Raw genomic sequence first — 16,153 nt, forward strand, 5'->3', positions numbered from 1 at the left:
CACTGGTCCCCTGCTTCCTGTCCTGTGCTCAATGCCTTCTCGTTGCTCTGGAGCCAGAAACTGAACTCCTGAAACTCCACGGGCAGCTGCCTCGCCGTCCACACTGCGCTCTGGCCCCTGAGCTCCCAGGCCCTCAAATGTGGCTTTGCTCGTTCTGTTACCTGCAGTGAGGTCATCTGTGCTTTCTTTATGCATCAGGTCAAAACCCCTGTCTCAGCGGACTGCCCCTCCCCGGCCCCACCCGGTCCTAAGGAGATCGTATCCCCTGGGAAATACGGTGGGGGGAGGGAAGGCTGTACTTTCTGGTTGTGGAGAATTGTGCGTTTACCTGAGAATATTGGCTTAATAAATATGTCCCCTTACACACACACACACACACGTGCGCACACACACACACACCCCGGAAGGGCATGGCCACGAGACCCTGATTCACCCAATGCTACATCCTTAGCCTCCAACACAGTGCCCGGTATATAGTAGGTGCTCAACGAATATCTGATGACTCAGAAAACGGAATAAGCAGAAGGAGGTGTGCCACAGAAGGGCAGTCTGGTGGCGTGGCAGTAAACAGGCACCCCCGTCACCTGCCCTTCTGTCCAGCCAGCCATCCACACCCTCTGGTGCCCACTCCCTCACACATTCAGTAGTGGCCACTCTGAGCGGGGCACAGAGGTATGAATCGGAGGGCGCAGAGCGGCAACGGGGGCGCCCGCAGCCAGCAGGCCAGGTGCTGAGGCCAGTCAAGGGCGAATTTGGCTCTGAGCCATGGCTCAGATAAGTGAGCTCACGGGGGCTTGGGGGAGGAGACAGAGAGACTGTGCGGAGGGGAGGAACCGGGTCAGGGTTGGACGTGGGGCAACAAGGGAGAGAGAGCGTCCTGGCAGAGGGAACAGCAGAAGCAAAGGCCCTGAGGCACGACAGTAGGAAAGAGCGGGTGGTGCCCTCCGCACCTGCACGTGTCAGATACGGCGACGATAATGCAGAGGGGGCAAGTCCAGATCTCGCGGGGCCTTGAGCCGCCGCGTGTGTGGTGGCTAACAGACAGGCTCTGAACCTAACAGCCTAGGGTCCAAACCCCAGCCCCACATCGTGCCACACGACCTCATCACGCCTCGGTTTCCTCATCTGGAAAATGAGCGCAGATAGGAGTGCTCACCTCCAAGGATCGTGTGCAGAGCCCCTGAGCGTGAAAGTCCCTTTGTTGCTCTGAATGGTAACTAACTAACTTTACCTTGAAGGTGAAAGAAAGCCAGGGAACGTTTGGCCCGGGAGAAACTTTCAGACCGAGCTGGGCTTCGTGAGGGCAAATCTACGCTCAGCGTGGCGGGGGGGACAAGACTGGGGGCCCCTGGAGCAGCCTTTGCAGATGGGGTGACCGCGTGAATGGGGTGCGTATGGCCCCGCCCCACTCGTTCCCTCTCCCCTGGCCCCCCACCTTTGCCTCCCTAGCTAATGGTCTGGCTACCAAGCCCAGAAGCTCTGGTGCATCCTGACTCGACCCCCAAACACACTCAGAGATGTGAACCCCCACCCCACCCCAGCAGGACACTGCTGAGCTTGGCATCACACCCACGGCCCCAGAAATAGCCCGTGGGCTCAGCCCACAAGAGCAGACACCCATGCGGCCCCTCGCGCCACACTTGCTGAGCTCCCACACATGCCGGGAGTCGCCCCTGGGACCGGGTGCTGAGCACACATGGGCCCCGGCACACAGGTGCCCTGAGGCACGCGAGGCAATAACTAGTCTGTTCTGTTGGCGACTTCGTGGGGCCCTCCACCCGGGAGCCGCGGGAAGCAAGAGCGGCGAGCAGAGACGGGGTGGCCCCTCCAACAGCTCCTGCCTTACGCTAGGATCCCTTCTGGCCGGAAGGGAGAGCACTGAGCTGGTAGAAATAATTTTCCTTCTCCCCAGGGAGAAGACAGCAGCCAAGCACAGAGAGTGCAGACAGGAGCCAGGCTGCCAGGCACGGCTCCCGCTGGCAAACCTGGGAGCCAGGTGGGCAGGGAGAGAGGACGCATCCACGCCAAGCCAGGGGGCGGGGCGGGGGGAGTAAACGAATGCACGAACAAATGAATGAGCTGCCTCTCCCTGCGTGGCCCTCGTCTCGGGCACCAGCCTTGCACCCGTGCAGGAGGAACCCCCTTACCCTGCACACGCCTTCCCTCTTCCTGCAGCGAGGTGTGCCCGTGGGCCCCAGAGCGGTTGTTAAATACACGCATGAGTGACTAAATGAATGAGCAGAAAAATACCTCTGAGCCCCTTTCACCTGGTCAGGATACTATGTACAAATTAGGGGTCCAGGAGTAGTCGAGTTAGCGGGAATGGTGACCATAGTCCTTATTATCTCATCAGCCAACATTGACTGCCAAAGGCTGTAGACGCCCTCATGGGTGTCGTCCTATTTGGCCTTCCCACCGGCCGGAGGAGATGAGCACTATTAGCCCCTTTTTCAGATGAGAAAACCGAGGCTCAGAGAAACGGGGCAAACTGCCAAGGTGAGCATACAGTAACGGAGCTAGGACTCAAACCCTGGTCTGACTTTGGACCCCATCCTCTTAGGCCCCCTGAGCGCTAAATTCTGCCCCAGAGAGAGGGGCTAAGAAGATGATCAGGAACCGTGGGGAGGAGGCAGAGGTCAGGAGGTCCTGGCTGCACCGTGACGTCTCCCCTGCTTTGTCCCGCCTGGGGGTCACGGTGCCCAGCCCCTCTTCCTGGTCTTGGCACAGACACAGGCTGGGAAACAAACGCGGGATGGGTAGGATGAGAAGCCCTTCCTCTGTCCCCAGGGAGACAGCCAGATGACAAAGGAGGGCCTGGAGCCACGGAGCTGGCAGTCGGACAGCCTTGGCAACAATGGCACCAGGGCACGGAGAAATCAAGAGAGGACACGCTGGCCACCCAGCCTAGACTCTGGAAGGACACAGTGTGGGCAGTGGCAGTGATGCCCGGAGCATAGACAAGGCCACAGCAAATCAGCAAGCCTGCCAGTCCCTCAGTGAGAGGGAAAGAATGTTGCCCAAGCAGCTCCCACAGTCTGTCCGAGGCGACATTCTCTGGAGTCCTTCCCAGCACCCAGCTCTGTGCTTGGCTCTGGCAGGCGTGTGCGGGAAGGGGCAGGGAGGGACAGAAGGAATGGCCGTGCCTTCTGTCCTCCAGAAGCTTGCCATCACAGCTGACACCGAACCCCCAGAGAAGATTCAGGCAGACAGGTCTGAGGGAGTTTGGAGGAGAGAGAATGAGAGTCTGGAGGAAGTAGGGGCTCGAAGTAGGGCACTGGATCTTCAAGGCCCACAGTGGGAAAAGTCAGTGGCTCAACAACATTATCAAAGCCACGGACTGTACCCTCTTTCTTACTTAGTCCCTTTAGCCTCTTGCGGAGGGGGGTGCGGGGTGGGGGGGTGGGGAGGGGGGGGGCTTCCCTCATTGTCCCAAAATGGCTGCTGTAGCTCCAGCCATCACCTCTTCACACACGCAGAAAATGAAAAGTTTCTCCTCAAGGCATCTCTTTTTAAAGAGCAGCAAACAATTCCCAGAAGTTCTCTAGCAGTTATCCCTTCAGATCTCATTGGCCAGAATTGTGTCACATGGTACTTTCTAAACCAATCACTGGTGGGGAGAGGAGAAAGGTTCTCGCTCCTTTAGATGAATCACTATTCATAGGGGAGGGGGTGAGCATATGGCCAAGCTCAATATTCTGTGAATATTGAGACAGAATCGCAGCAAGACAGGACTGGGAAAGGGACTGGCTATTAGCAGCTGGCCAAGGCTGTATTTCCCATCTGTCTCTTTAAAACATTTTGTTTTAATGTTTATTTTTGAGACAGACAGAGAGCGTGAGTGGCGAAGGTCAGAGAGAGAGGGAGACACAGAATGTGAAGCAGGTTCCAGGCTCCGAGCTGTCAGCACAGAGCCCGACGCGGGGCTCGAACTCACAGACCGTGAGATCATGACCTGAGCCGAAGTCGGAGGCTCAACCGACTGAGCCCCCCAGGCGTCCCCACCATCTGTCTCTTTTACATACCATAAAACCCAGCAGACTGCTGCGGTAGGGGTGGGAGCTGGGGGATCAGGCGAAAGTGACCTTAAAAAATCCCTAGAGGGGCTGTCACCCACCCCCACCTATGTCTCTGCCTCCCCGCCTCCCAGTCTCTCTTGAACCCACTCCATTCAAGCCTGCACACCCACCGCGCCACCAAACTAGCTTTCATCGAGGCCACCGGTGACCTCCATGTGGCCAAGACCGACGGTCCACTCAATGAAGTCCACAGCGGACTTGACCTGGCGGTAGGATGACCATATAAGTCCGTCATCTAAACTAGGAGCAAAAGGGGGCGGGACACTATAACAGGTTTGCCGGGACACCGGATGTAAAGCAGGACTGTCACGGGCAAAGCTGGACAGACGGTCGCTCGCCTGAGAGAGCAGTCCGCACGCCTGATGACCCCTTCCTCCTTACAGCAGGACCACCCCCCTCCCCTTGGCTCCCCTCCCCTGCCCTCCTCTCTCCTCCTGTTCAGTCTCCTTGGTTCCACCCTCTCCCAGAGGACGTGGTTGAGGTGCCGGACCTCTTCTCCACCTGCGCTCAGTCCTTCGTGGGCTCACCCAGTCCCGGCTCTAAATACCGTCCAAGTTCCCAAATGCACGCCTGCAGCCAGGACCCCGCTCCTGAGCTCCTGGCAGAAGGTGCCCTGGGCTGTTTGATGTCACTGCTGGACGCCTAAGAGGCATTTGAATGTAACACGTCAAGACGGAGTTCCTGATCCCCCCCCAACCTCTGCTCTGCCCACAGCTGTCCTCAGCTCGGGGAGCCGGAACCCCCCCCACTCCCGCCACTGAGGCTGCAGGGTGGTCGTGCTTGGTTCCTCTTCCCCTGGCGCCCCATTTCCGACCCACAGCATAGCCTGCCACACAGCTTCCCTTCTCAGCAGCCCCCGCTGTCCCCGCCACCCTCACCTCCCCTCTGCATTATTGAAACGGCACCCCCAGCCCCTTCCAGCCCCGGCTTCCTTCTATTTTGCACACGATAGCTAGCCAGCATGATCTTTTACATTTGTTTTAATGTCTGTATTTATTTTTGAGAGAGAGAGAGAGACAGCATGCGTGCGCGTGCAAGCGGGGGAGGGGCAGAGAGAGAGGGGGACAGAGGATCCAAAGCAGGCTCCATGCTGACGGCAGGGAGCCCGATGTGGGGCCTGAACCCACGAACCGCGAGATCTGAGCGGGAGTCGGACGCTCGACTGACAGAGCCACCCAGGCGCCCCGCCAGTATGATCTTTGAAAACATAAATTAGATCACATCATTCTGTTCAAACCCTCCCAGGGTAGGGGTCCCATCGGACAGTAAAAACCCAAAGAAGACGCAGCAGACTCTGATGCCCACCTCCGTATTTTCTCCGAGCTCATCTGCCGCTCACACCCCGTCACTCCGCTTCAGCAACAAGGGGTTCCTTGCTGTTCCTCCCGCACACCAAACACACACTGACCTCAGGGCCTTTGCACTTGCCGTTCCTGCCACCTGCAATGCTTTTCTCCCAGCTGTGTGCACAGCTCCCTCCCTCCCTCCCTCCCTCCCTTTGGAGGTCTGTTCAAATGTCACCTTAGCAGTGAGGCCTTCCATGGCCACCTTGTATGAATTCTCATTTATACCGACGATTGAGAGAAAGAGCAAATCCCCCCACTCTGGCACTTACCCTGCTTTGTTTCCCTCGATAGCATTTACCATGATCTATCATGTTATTTATTGGTTTCTTTATTTATTTGTTTACCGTCTGTCCCCCATTAGACTTGCAAGGGCGAGGACTCTACCCGTTTCTTGTTGTGCCTAGAGCAGCACAGAGTGGAAATTCACGAATATCTCTGGAATGAGTGAATGTGCACCACATACACGCACACACGCTGACGTCCATGATTGCAGGCACAGGCGCACACACACAGGAACCACACACGCGCACACGGGCCCCAGAGCACATAGGTTATAGGAGCAGAGGCTGAAGAGTGGAGAGAGCACAGCCGACGTTTACTGAGCCAGCCTGGGGCTTGGCTTTTAATCCCACTTGGGATTAAACAACTGCGCGGCAGGTTGAGACCTGCAGCCTAGAGAAAGCCACCAGCATGCCTAAGATCTCCTGGGAAACCCTGGCAGATGGGAATGCAGGCCAGAGGCTCCACAGTGGCCCCCAGTGAAGGACTGAATGCCAGGACAGGGTCCTGTGGTTACACCCACTCAGGAAACGTAGCTGGAGCAGGAAAGGGAGGAGGGAGGGAGAGAAGAGGCCGAAGTGGCTGCAGGAGTCCTGGCAGGTGGCTGGGGACCCTGGCCAGGCCAGCGCCTGAGAGAGGCCCAAGTGGGCGGGATGAAGGCCCGGGGAGGAGACACAGGTGGGGGGCTCAGAGGGCCCCCCTCAAACCATAGTGCTGGGTGTGCCCTGCCCAAGGGGGCCCAGCCAGGGCGGCAGGTTGGGGCCGAGATGCAGCCACCCTTGTCCCACTCAGCATGTCCCCCCACCGCCCGGCACGGGGCTGTTATCACTGAGAGGGGTGACTTTTCCTAGTCCTTCAAAGGTGCCCCACGCCAAGGGGAATCCAAGCCTGGGTTCGAGACCGCACTCCGCCACTCTTGAATTCTGCTTTCTCTGAAGTGAAATTTGACCTCTGGCCTTTGCCCCCCCGTAGACCTTCCACAGAACGCTCCTTCTTCCCCAAGAGCCCGAATTCCATGTGTCCAAATCCTTCTTGCACTTGAACGTCAGGTGACACCTCCTCTACCCCACAGCCCACTGTGTTGTGCTTGGCCCTTCTGTGCTGAGGGCCTTCCATCACGAAATCCCCTTATGGCCATAGACCGTTTCGGTCTCCTGTGGTTTTTATTGTATAAAACTCCCCCAAGCCCTTCTCTGCACACACAGAATAAAATGGCCAACTCATCTGCAGCCACCCTCTTGCTCTGTACCAGCCACAGTGGCCTCCTTCCTGTTCCTCGGCTTATTCCAGCCTCTGGACCTTTGCATGTGCTGTTCCCTCTGCGTGGAACCATTTTGTGCCAGGCTTCTTCTCATCCTTCCAGATCAGCCAAAAATCACCTCCTCTGAGAGGCCCTCCCTGATATCACATCTAGAGTAAGACACCCACTCCAACCCTTCCATCATTCTCTTCCTCCCCTTTTCCTGTTTTGTATTCCTTCGTAACGCTTCTCACCCCCAGAAATTATATGGTAGATTTCTTTCCTTTATTACTAGAAGGTCAGCTCCAAGAGGGCCAGGACTATTTTGTTTATTGCTTTGTCTCCAGGGCCCAGCACAGGGGCCGGCATCAGGGAGGTGTGGTAAATAGTTGTTGAAAGAGTAAATGAATAACCAGAAGAAATGCATCTCTCTCCTGATATATAGCTGAGCAACTGATTGTATCTTGCGGTCTTCACAGAGAAACGATTTTGAAAGTATGTTGAATGAATGAATGAATGAATGCATGAATGCATGCATTTCTGTCTCCCCACTTGTAGTAGATGCTAGTGTTTGATGAACGAATGAATGATAGAATCTTTGAAAAGGTGGTGTAAAGAAAGGAAAGGAAGGAGGGAGAGCGGCGATGGGGTGCCTGCAAACACGGGGTGGGGGGGAATCTCCCATTGTTCCCACCTCCTGCGCCTCGCCTCCGCAGCTGTCCCCAGGGGTGGCCCCAGCGCCCCCCCCCCACCCGCCCTCCAGCCGGCCCCTCCCCTCTGCGTCCCTGCAGGGCCCTGATGGGTCCTGGAACTGCCTGATGGAGTCAGGGGAACAGTTCCTGCCGAGCCCGCAGGGAAGTCATAAGCTCCAGGAAATGAAGGCTGCGGAGCGATGCCTCCTCTCCTCACCCATAACTCCAACCTCATTACGACCGGCCCAGGCTGTAACGTGGGGAATCAGAGACAGCTCCCCAGAGGCCGGAGCACATCTCCGGGATCACAGAGCAGGGCCCCAAGGGGAGGGGGGTGTCTTCAGGCCTCTGCTCCGCCTTCACGCCCAGGCCCTACAGAGCGGTGAGGAGGGGGTGGGACGGGGTGCTGGGGGTGCTCGCAGCAGGGTCACGGGCCCTCCTGACCTCCGTTAGTTCAGGGTGGGGCCTGCAGGGAAAGAGGGACCAGCATGTCCGGGACTCCTCCCTCCTCTCCTCCCCAGGGGCTGTGAGGCTCTCAAATGCAGCGTCAACCTCCTACGTTCCCCCTTCCAACAGACTCCCTACCCGGAACCCCTTTCATAAGGAAATTCTGGTGCCCGTGCCCGGCAAGAGCACTGGGGAATCAAGCATCTGCAAAACGGGTATAAAACACCAACCTTCACAGCTGCCGTGACTCACACAAGTCAGTTAAAGGGATGAGAACTGGCCTCTTTGGTGCCGGGTCATAGGGGGTGGTCTACATTTCTTCTGCCCCCCGAGATTCCAGCCACCTGGGTCACCCGCAGGTGGACCTCTGCCCAGCCACACCCCTCATGCTTCCAACCTAACTCCCCCCACCAGCCGGACGCCTCCTAGACTGCCTGCCTCTGCTCCTCTGCCCTTTCTTCCCACCGGCTCAGATGCCCCCTTTTCCAAGAAACAGCCCTAATTCCCTCCCACCCACCTTCCCCTTGCAGACACAGGTGCCCACTCCCTTCCCGGAGCCCCTCTTACAGCCCTGCTCACACTCCGCCTGGCATTTAGGTTGTTATTGGGAGGTCTCATCCCCACGCCTCTAAACTGTGAACTTATTTTTGTCCAGCCCAAACCTGGCCAAGCCGATGCCCCGTGGAATTGAGTTGTTGAATGAGCTGAACTGGGCTTGGGGAGAGGGGTGGAGATTGAGCCCCTCACCTCCACTCACTCTTGTCGGTGCCTAAAATTCCTCCATTAAAGCAGCATTGCTGTCCCCTGTAAACACCCACATTAAGCCATTATTCATCATTATGGCTTGAGTAGGAGTTAGTCCCTCAGATCCTTTTTTGCTGAAAGCAGGATCTGATGGAGGGGTGAGGGAGGGAGAGATGGATTGATCTGGGGACCGCGGTGCTGGTCCAGGGTGGGGGTGGGGGGAGGAGAAGTGTGTCTCAGACCCTGCACGAGGCATGTTTTCTGGGGGAATGTGGAGACACCGTGGTAAGCTCAGAGGGCTTGTGGCCCTGCCCAAAGTCACTCGACACCTCCAAGCAAGGCCGTTGGGGACTCATGTGCCCCATCTCTGAAAGGGGCTGTGCAGGGACGAGCAGGAGATCCGAGGGCCTTCCTTGGGCTCCTGGTTTGGATGAAGTGACCTCTCACCTGCTGTGAGAAGGCAGGAGTGTGGGTGGCAGGCTGGGTGCTGGATTCTGTGCACCCAGGAGGCCTGGGTCTTGGCAGCCCTTGAAGACCCCTTCTAGAAGGACCTGCTCCCTCTCTGGGGTGGGGGATTTCCAGGGGCTGGGCTGGGCTAGATTGTCAGCCAGCGTCAGGGGGAACAGCTGGTAAGGGCCCTGCTCCGGTGGGCATGGGGGCTCCTGGAGGGAGGACCACGGGGAAGGAGCTGGACCTGGGCCGTGAGAAAGTGGGCGGAGGCTGAGAGAGGACAGGTGTGTGATGGGAGTTGAAAGGAAGGATCCAGGGGCGCCTGGGTGGCGCAGTCGGTTAAGCGTCCGACTTCAGCCAGGTCACGATCTCGCGGTCCGTGAGTTCGAGCCCCGCGTCCGGCTCTGGGCTGATGGCTCAGAGCCTGGAGCCTGTTTCCGATTCTGTGTCTCCCTCTCTCTCTGCCCCTCCCCCGTTCATGCTCTGTCTCTCTCTGTCCCAAAAATAAATAAACGTTGAAAAAAAAATTTAAAAAAAAAAGAAAGGAAGGATCCAGGGCTGGGGGCTGGGGCTGGGGCTGGGGGTGGGGGTGGGGAAAAGGGGCAGACCAGACCCTGGCCCAAGAAGGCCGGGATCACGACGGGTCACAGCAGGTGCCTAATTAGTACCTAAAAGAAGAGCCATCGACTTAACCAGCCCTGCCACCACAAGGCGCCCCCTCTGACGTTTCTCTTGTTTCTCTCGCAGGATCGGTCCGGTCGGGACGGCCCCTAGTCCTCCAGGGACCCGCCCGGCCGCAACCAGCACCCCTCCGCGCGGGGACCATGGCGCACGGCTGTCTCGGGAGCCGCGGGGGCGCCGCCTGGTGATCCGGCCGCGGCGGCGCGAGGGGGGCGCGGGCGGGGACCCCGGGGGCCAGTCCATGCCCCGGGAGCGGCCGCGCCCCCTCCCCCTGCAGCCGGGCGCCCCCGCCGCTGGGCGGCGCGCAGGGCCGCGGGCCTGTCCGGGTGCCCCGTCGGGGGCGGCGCCCCGGCGGCCGCGCTGAAGCCACCATGTGACGCGGCGCCGCTCCGTGCTGCCACCGAGCGGCGACGCCCTGGTGCCTCCCGTCCATGCTCCTGGGCCCCGGCCCGGCGCACGCCAAGCATGAGGCCGCGGCCCGACGGTCGGGGGCTCCGGGCGGGAGCCGCGCTGTCGCCCGCGCTGCTGCTGCTGCTGCTGCTGCCGCCGCCGCCGCCGCTGCCGGGACGCCTGTGGGCGGCGGGCACACCCGCGCCGGCGACGCCCGGGGCTCGGCAAGACGGCGCGCCCGGCGCGGGCCGCGTCAAGCGCGGCTGGGTGTGGAACCAGTTCTTCGTGGTGGAGGAGTACACGGGCACCGAGCCCCTGTACGTGGGCAAGGTAAAGTGGGCCCCCGCACCCGCTGCCCCGCGCCCTGGACCCCGGAGACACCCACTGGGAGGCGCGAGGGACCCCAGCTCCCCTAACCCCCGTCCCAGTCCCTGGTGCCTCCGCCCAGCCGCGCCCCGCCTGGGGCAGACGACGGGGTCCTGCCCGCCGCTTCCCTCCGCTGCCCCACGCCCTCCTCCGGTCCCTCTCCCCGGTGCGTCTCGGAGAGTGCTAGTAGGTAAACCCAGGCCCCCCGTCTTGCATCTAGAATGTAGGAGCAAGTTTGCAGATCTGCTCGTATCACACACGTATTCTCTCCACTCTGCTTAAAATTCTTCAATAGCTTCCCACGCGCTTCGGGTCAAGTCCAAATTTCGTCCCGTTGCCCACAGAGATCTGGCTCCCCCTGCAGCCCCGTCTGCCACACTCCTCTGAGTTTCAGCCCCAGGGCTCTCCCGCTGGTCCTTACGGTGCCCCGCCCAGTCCTGCCCCCGCCGCTTTGCCTGGGTTATTTCCTCCCCGGCAACAGGTCGGTCCTGCTTTCTGCTGATTACACTGTATTGACACTCAGGTCTCCACTCAAATGCCACGTCCCCAAAGAAGCCATCCTGGCCACACCAGGCGTGGACAGATCCCCTGTATGTGGCCATCCCTCCCTGTCATGTGCCCTCCAAGGTCTCCATAGCTTTCCTTCATAGCGCTTAATTAGGCATGTGTTTGTTTGTGCAGTTCATGTATGTTTTTCCTATTAGACCCTGTTTGTTTTGCTTACTGTTAAATCCAGCACAGACATTGCTGGCAAACTGTTCATTGAATGAATGAATGAATGAATGAAGAATGAATGAAAGTGACTTTCTCAAACTCCCTGAGTAAATGCTCGTGAATGTGGCTAAAGATCTGTGCCTTCGGAGTGTATGAAGCTGGGAAGGACTTTTGTTCAGCCCTTCCAATCCCTAGCCCCGCGTGGGTGTGATGCTGGAGAGGCAGAGGCTAATAAGATCCAGCCTCTGCCATTTGGAGGCTCCCCGGAGTAGCAGAAATGCTCTGGTAACACGTTACAGGGTAGCACCTTGCACTGAGCAGACGGTCAACAAATGGTATCTGTTGGCTGGCTTCGTGCAGGAGAAAAACACCTGAGCTGGGTTTTGGTGTATGAGTAGGAGTTCATCAGGCTGATGAAGAAGAGGGCATAGCCTCTGCAAAGACTTGGAGGCCTGAAGGAGGCTGGCTTATTCAGAGGCTTGTCAGCAGTTGAGATATGGAGGCAGAAGCTGCTTCTAGGGTACAGTTCTCTGGTTTCTGCTGAGGCCGGTCAGCCTTCCAGGAAGTTTTGGTCGGCAGACACGGGGAGGAGACCAACTCTGGAGTTGCCTGTGTGCTTAGCGAGTCTGAGAATTGGGAGACTGACCAACGTGCTCATTTCGGAGGCTCAGGGATCAGGGAGGGGAGGAAAGCCTTGATGTAAATCTCTAGGTTTGTCTTGCAAGAAACCTAGATTTTCTTTGGGTCTAGACACAGTAATCCCTGGTCCTTGGCTACTTTCCCTCCAGACGTGGCCTCAAGGTCACCCAGCCAACTAGTGGCAGAGCCGAGGACTCCTGACTCCCAGCCAGGGCAGTGAGGTGGCGGGGCTGGCAGAATGGAGTCAGGGGGTGGGGAAGAAGGAACCAGTACCGTCTGGGCCGTAGCTGATGGTGAGGAAAGCTAAGAAGGCAGGCTCGGGGGCCAGACGCACCTGAGTTTCGGGCCTGGTTTTGCCAACCCGTGAACCATATTACTTTGACCGAGTTACCTCACCCCTCTGAACCTGTGTCTTCATCTGTAAAAGGGCGGCTACAAGAGACCGTGTCCTAGCGTTGTTGGAAGGATTAAGGAAGAAAACAGCCTATTTGGTGTTCAGCCTGCCGCATGTTCGTTGTTGTCTCCTCCTCATTCTCCTCTGAAACACTCTCCCAGACATTCTCCAAACCTCTCCCAGACATCCAGGCCTGGGAGATGGACTTGGGTCCAGGAAAACCCCAGAGAGACGGAGAAGGGCTTGGACACATCCGCCTAAACGTCAGCTTGATGATCTCGGGTACCTGGGCTCTGTTGTCTGCCCGGCCACTGGGGCTCTGAGGCCTCCCCAGCCACCCAGGTCCTGCAAGGATGAAGGAAACCCGCCCCTGATTCAGCACTTTGCACTGCATCCGGCGAGGCGAGCCATTAGCATGCGTGGAACCCTACCTCTGTCTCCAGGAAACACCGTCTGTCGCCTTACTAAGTCCCTTCCTTATAAGGCTGGGAAACTGAGGCCTGAGGCAGAGAACATCATACCAAGGTCACCTAGCAACCTGGTGACCAAACCAACCCAAGGGACCCGATATCCCGACACCGGCTGCGGGCCCAGTGCAGTGTAACTGCCCTTGGCTGTGAGCCAAGCACCGTGCCCCGCCCCCGTGTCCTTCTTCTCCTTGAGGCAGCCTCTCCGAACATCCCCACTGCTGTCACGACGGTGTTATCCTCCCCTCCGGCATCTTCACCCCGAGCCCCCCTCTCTTATTCCCAGAGCCCACCTCTGTGCAGGGAGGAGAGAGAAGTTTCCACCCCTTTGCAAACATTTGCCCAGAGCACGCTCTCTTCGGAAAAGCAGCATACAGCGTGTGGCTCCAGGGGGCCGCCTGGAGCCAGGCAGCCGGGCTCCGGTCTCAGCTCTGCCCCTTACTGTCTCTCTGATCTTGGGCACGTTATTTAACCTCTCTGAACCCTGGGTTCCCTATCTGCTGAGACAGGCTGTTCCTATCCCCTCCTCAAAGGGTTGCGGTGAGGGTTCCCCGAGTTAGCATATGGCATGTGCTCCGTATTAGCTTTTATGATTAGAGGTCTCGCCTGGTATTCCCACCACCTCGAGCCTCCCAGCTACACAGACGCTACAAACCCCGAAAGCCTTCTTGGCAACCCGATGTCCTGCTTTCTCACCACGAAGCGGTGCGGGGGGTGAGGAGGGTGGGCAGGGGGCAGGTGGTCTCTGAATATTCCGTATTCAATAGGAATATGAAGAACATGAGCTTGGACTTTTAAAAACCACCTGTCTCCTTCCCAGCCGAGCCCCACCTTCGTGTGGGCGGTCACATGTGCACACACGCATACACACACACACACACACACACACACACACACACTCATACCACGCTCTCTGGCTCTTTGGGAAGCAAGGACTTCTCGTTTCCATGAATTCACTGCTTCCTGGTCCCCCGCCCCAGGGAGCCGCTGGGAGCATCCGTCCTTGTCGAATTCCAAAGGTAGCTTAGCAACAGCACCATCCGCCGAGTGAACCCCGGGCGCCCAACGGTAACCTATTTTACAAGCGCCTTCTTCATCACTCACCGCCAGACTCCTGTCGGCACCCGGCACCCGCAGGAACCGCTGGGGCCCCGTAGCGGGTAGTGGTCGCCACCCAGGCCCCGCACCGGCGGCTCCCTCCGTGGTCCTGCCCCCTCAGCAGCCCGGCCCACCTCTTCCAGGAACCTTCCCGCAGCACCCACCCTCAAATCAACCTCCCAGATTTCCATACAATCTGGGTACTTTGACTAATCCCTTTTCCGAACTGTAATTTCCCCCGGGGCTTCTGTCAGCTGGATGTGGATTTTGTAGGGTTTTTTAATTTTTTTTTAAAAAAAAGATAGAATTATGGGGTCAGCACTTATGACCAACTCCTGTGGGCGGTGAGATCTATTTTAGATATACAGCAGGATTAAAGTGGGGAGGAGAGCAGATTTAATTAAGTTGCTAATATTTAAAGAAAATTGATGAACTCCTGGTTTACGAGAAGCACAGGCATGAACAGACCCCCTCATTCTGGGGGGGGGAGGCTTTTTATTTGATTTGCTTTCCGTTTAAATCCTGGACTCGTTTTATTTGCGTAGCTGCGCTGTCCATTTAATTGTCTTTAATAAGGAAAACGTACCTCTGCTCGCATTTAATTTTGATTTAATTAGGGGGAAGTAATTAATGGCCTCATAAATCCCATTTTTCAGTTCCCCCCGGGATGAGAAGCCATCACTCTTGTGTTTTCCACATTGTTTATGATCAAGGGCTGGGGCTTGAGGAGGGGGAATTTCCTCTGGGCCAGTCCACACTCGAGGAGGAGGCCGTGGAGGAAAGAACCCAGGATGCAGAGTGAGGCCTCAGGGTTGCCTCTTGTTAGCTGTGTGACTTTAGGTAGACTATAGGCCCTCTCTGAGCCTCGGCTTGCCAATCTGTGCAGGAGGGAGAGAAAAACCTCTGATTCACAAGATCATAATGAGACATCAGTGAGGTTACGGTAAAGGGTCTAGACGTGTGTCTGGTGGTTCTTCTCCACCTGGGGTTTAACAGTGATCGGATCCTCCAGAAATCCCAGAAGGCAGATGGGGAGTCTTACTGGCAGCTGTATGTTTCGTGTTCATTTATTCAATACGTTTTGGTGCCAGGCTGTGTGCTGGGTCCTGGGTAGATGGAAACTAACAGCCACATGCTTGGTCCTCAAGGCGCTCATGTCTCACACTCACACGTGCATATACTCTCACACACATGCACACGCGCACATTCCATTCTCTCACTTCCCCCGTATTTTCTCTGCAGGCCCAGGCGTGGGGAGTTCAGCGGGCATGAAGCAAAGTTAGTCCACACCCCTGAGGCTCAGGACAGCTGGGGAGACAGATGTGCGACACTGAGGTGTTTGGGGGAGTGTGGAGCGGGGGGGGGTGGGGGGGAGCGTGCGCAGGACGAAGTGGGGGTGGGGGGCACCTCAGAGGGTTGCCTGAAGGAGAAAACAAGCTAGGTTTAAAAGACAAGAAGGTAGGGGCGCCTGGGTGGCTGGGTCGGTTGAGCATCTGACTTCGGCTCAGGTCATGATCTCGCGGCTCGAGAGTTCAAGCGCCGCGTTGGGCTCGCTGCTGTCAGCACAGAGCCCGCTTCGGATCCTCTGTCCCCTCTCTCTCTGCCCCTCCCCCACTCATGCTCTCTCTCTCTCTCTCTCAAAAACGAACATTAAAGGCAGACGACGGTACTAGAAGGTACTAGATGATGCCCCTGTCTCTCCGTCAGGTCAGGATTTCAGCCTGTGGTCTTGTGTCAGGAGACGGGGACGAAGGGTGACCCTTACTCCCTCCTGAGACCGGGGTGGGAAAAGGAGACTAATTTGCGTCGAACACCTACCATGTGCCAGAAGCTTCCACACATTGTCTCATGGATCTTTGGAGCGCACGGGAGCAACAGCGTGTCCTTTACAGATGAGAAAACTGAGGCTAGGAGAAGGGCAGCTTCTGGCTCAGGGCCACGCAGCAGGGCAGTGGAGAGGCTACTCCGGTGGCTGGTCCCGAAGCCAAAGCCCGTCACCTCTCCTGATCTGTGATGTTCAGTCCTCTCCCAAATGATGAAAGAGAGGCCGCCCGTGACTGGGGCTGGGACGAGGCAAAAGGTGTGTGTGTCCAGGCCCCCTCCTCCAGCCAGACTGACAGATTCGCAGGG

General features: G+C 57.7%; 1 protein-coding gene across 1 annotated transcript in view; it reads left to right on the forward strand.

Moving 5' to 3' along the window:
• CDH22 (cadherin 22) overlaps nucleotides 1–16,153 on the forward strand; it is a 122,583-nt gene that overhangs the window by 43,384 nt on the left and 63,046 nt on the right. The window contains exon 2 of the mRNA XM_045444393.1: nucleotides 10,022–10,675. Coding sequence (XP_045300349.1) covers nucleotides 10,421–10,675 — 255 coding nt within the window. The 5' untranslated portion in view covers nucleotides 10,022–10,420. The remainder of the gene's footprint in view (nucleotides 1–10,021; nucleotides 10,676–16,153) is intronic.

Source organism: Leopardus geoffroyi, chromosome A3, assembly GCF_018350155.1.
Source record: "Leopardus geoffroyi isolate Oge1 chromosome A3, O.geoffroyi_Oge1_pat1.0, whole genome shotgun sequence".
Taxonomy (NCBI): Eukaryota; Metazoa; Chordata; class Mammalia; order Carnivora; family Felidae; genus Leopardus; species Leopardus geoffroyi.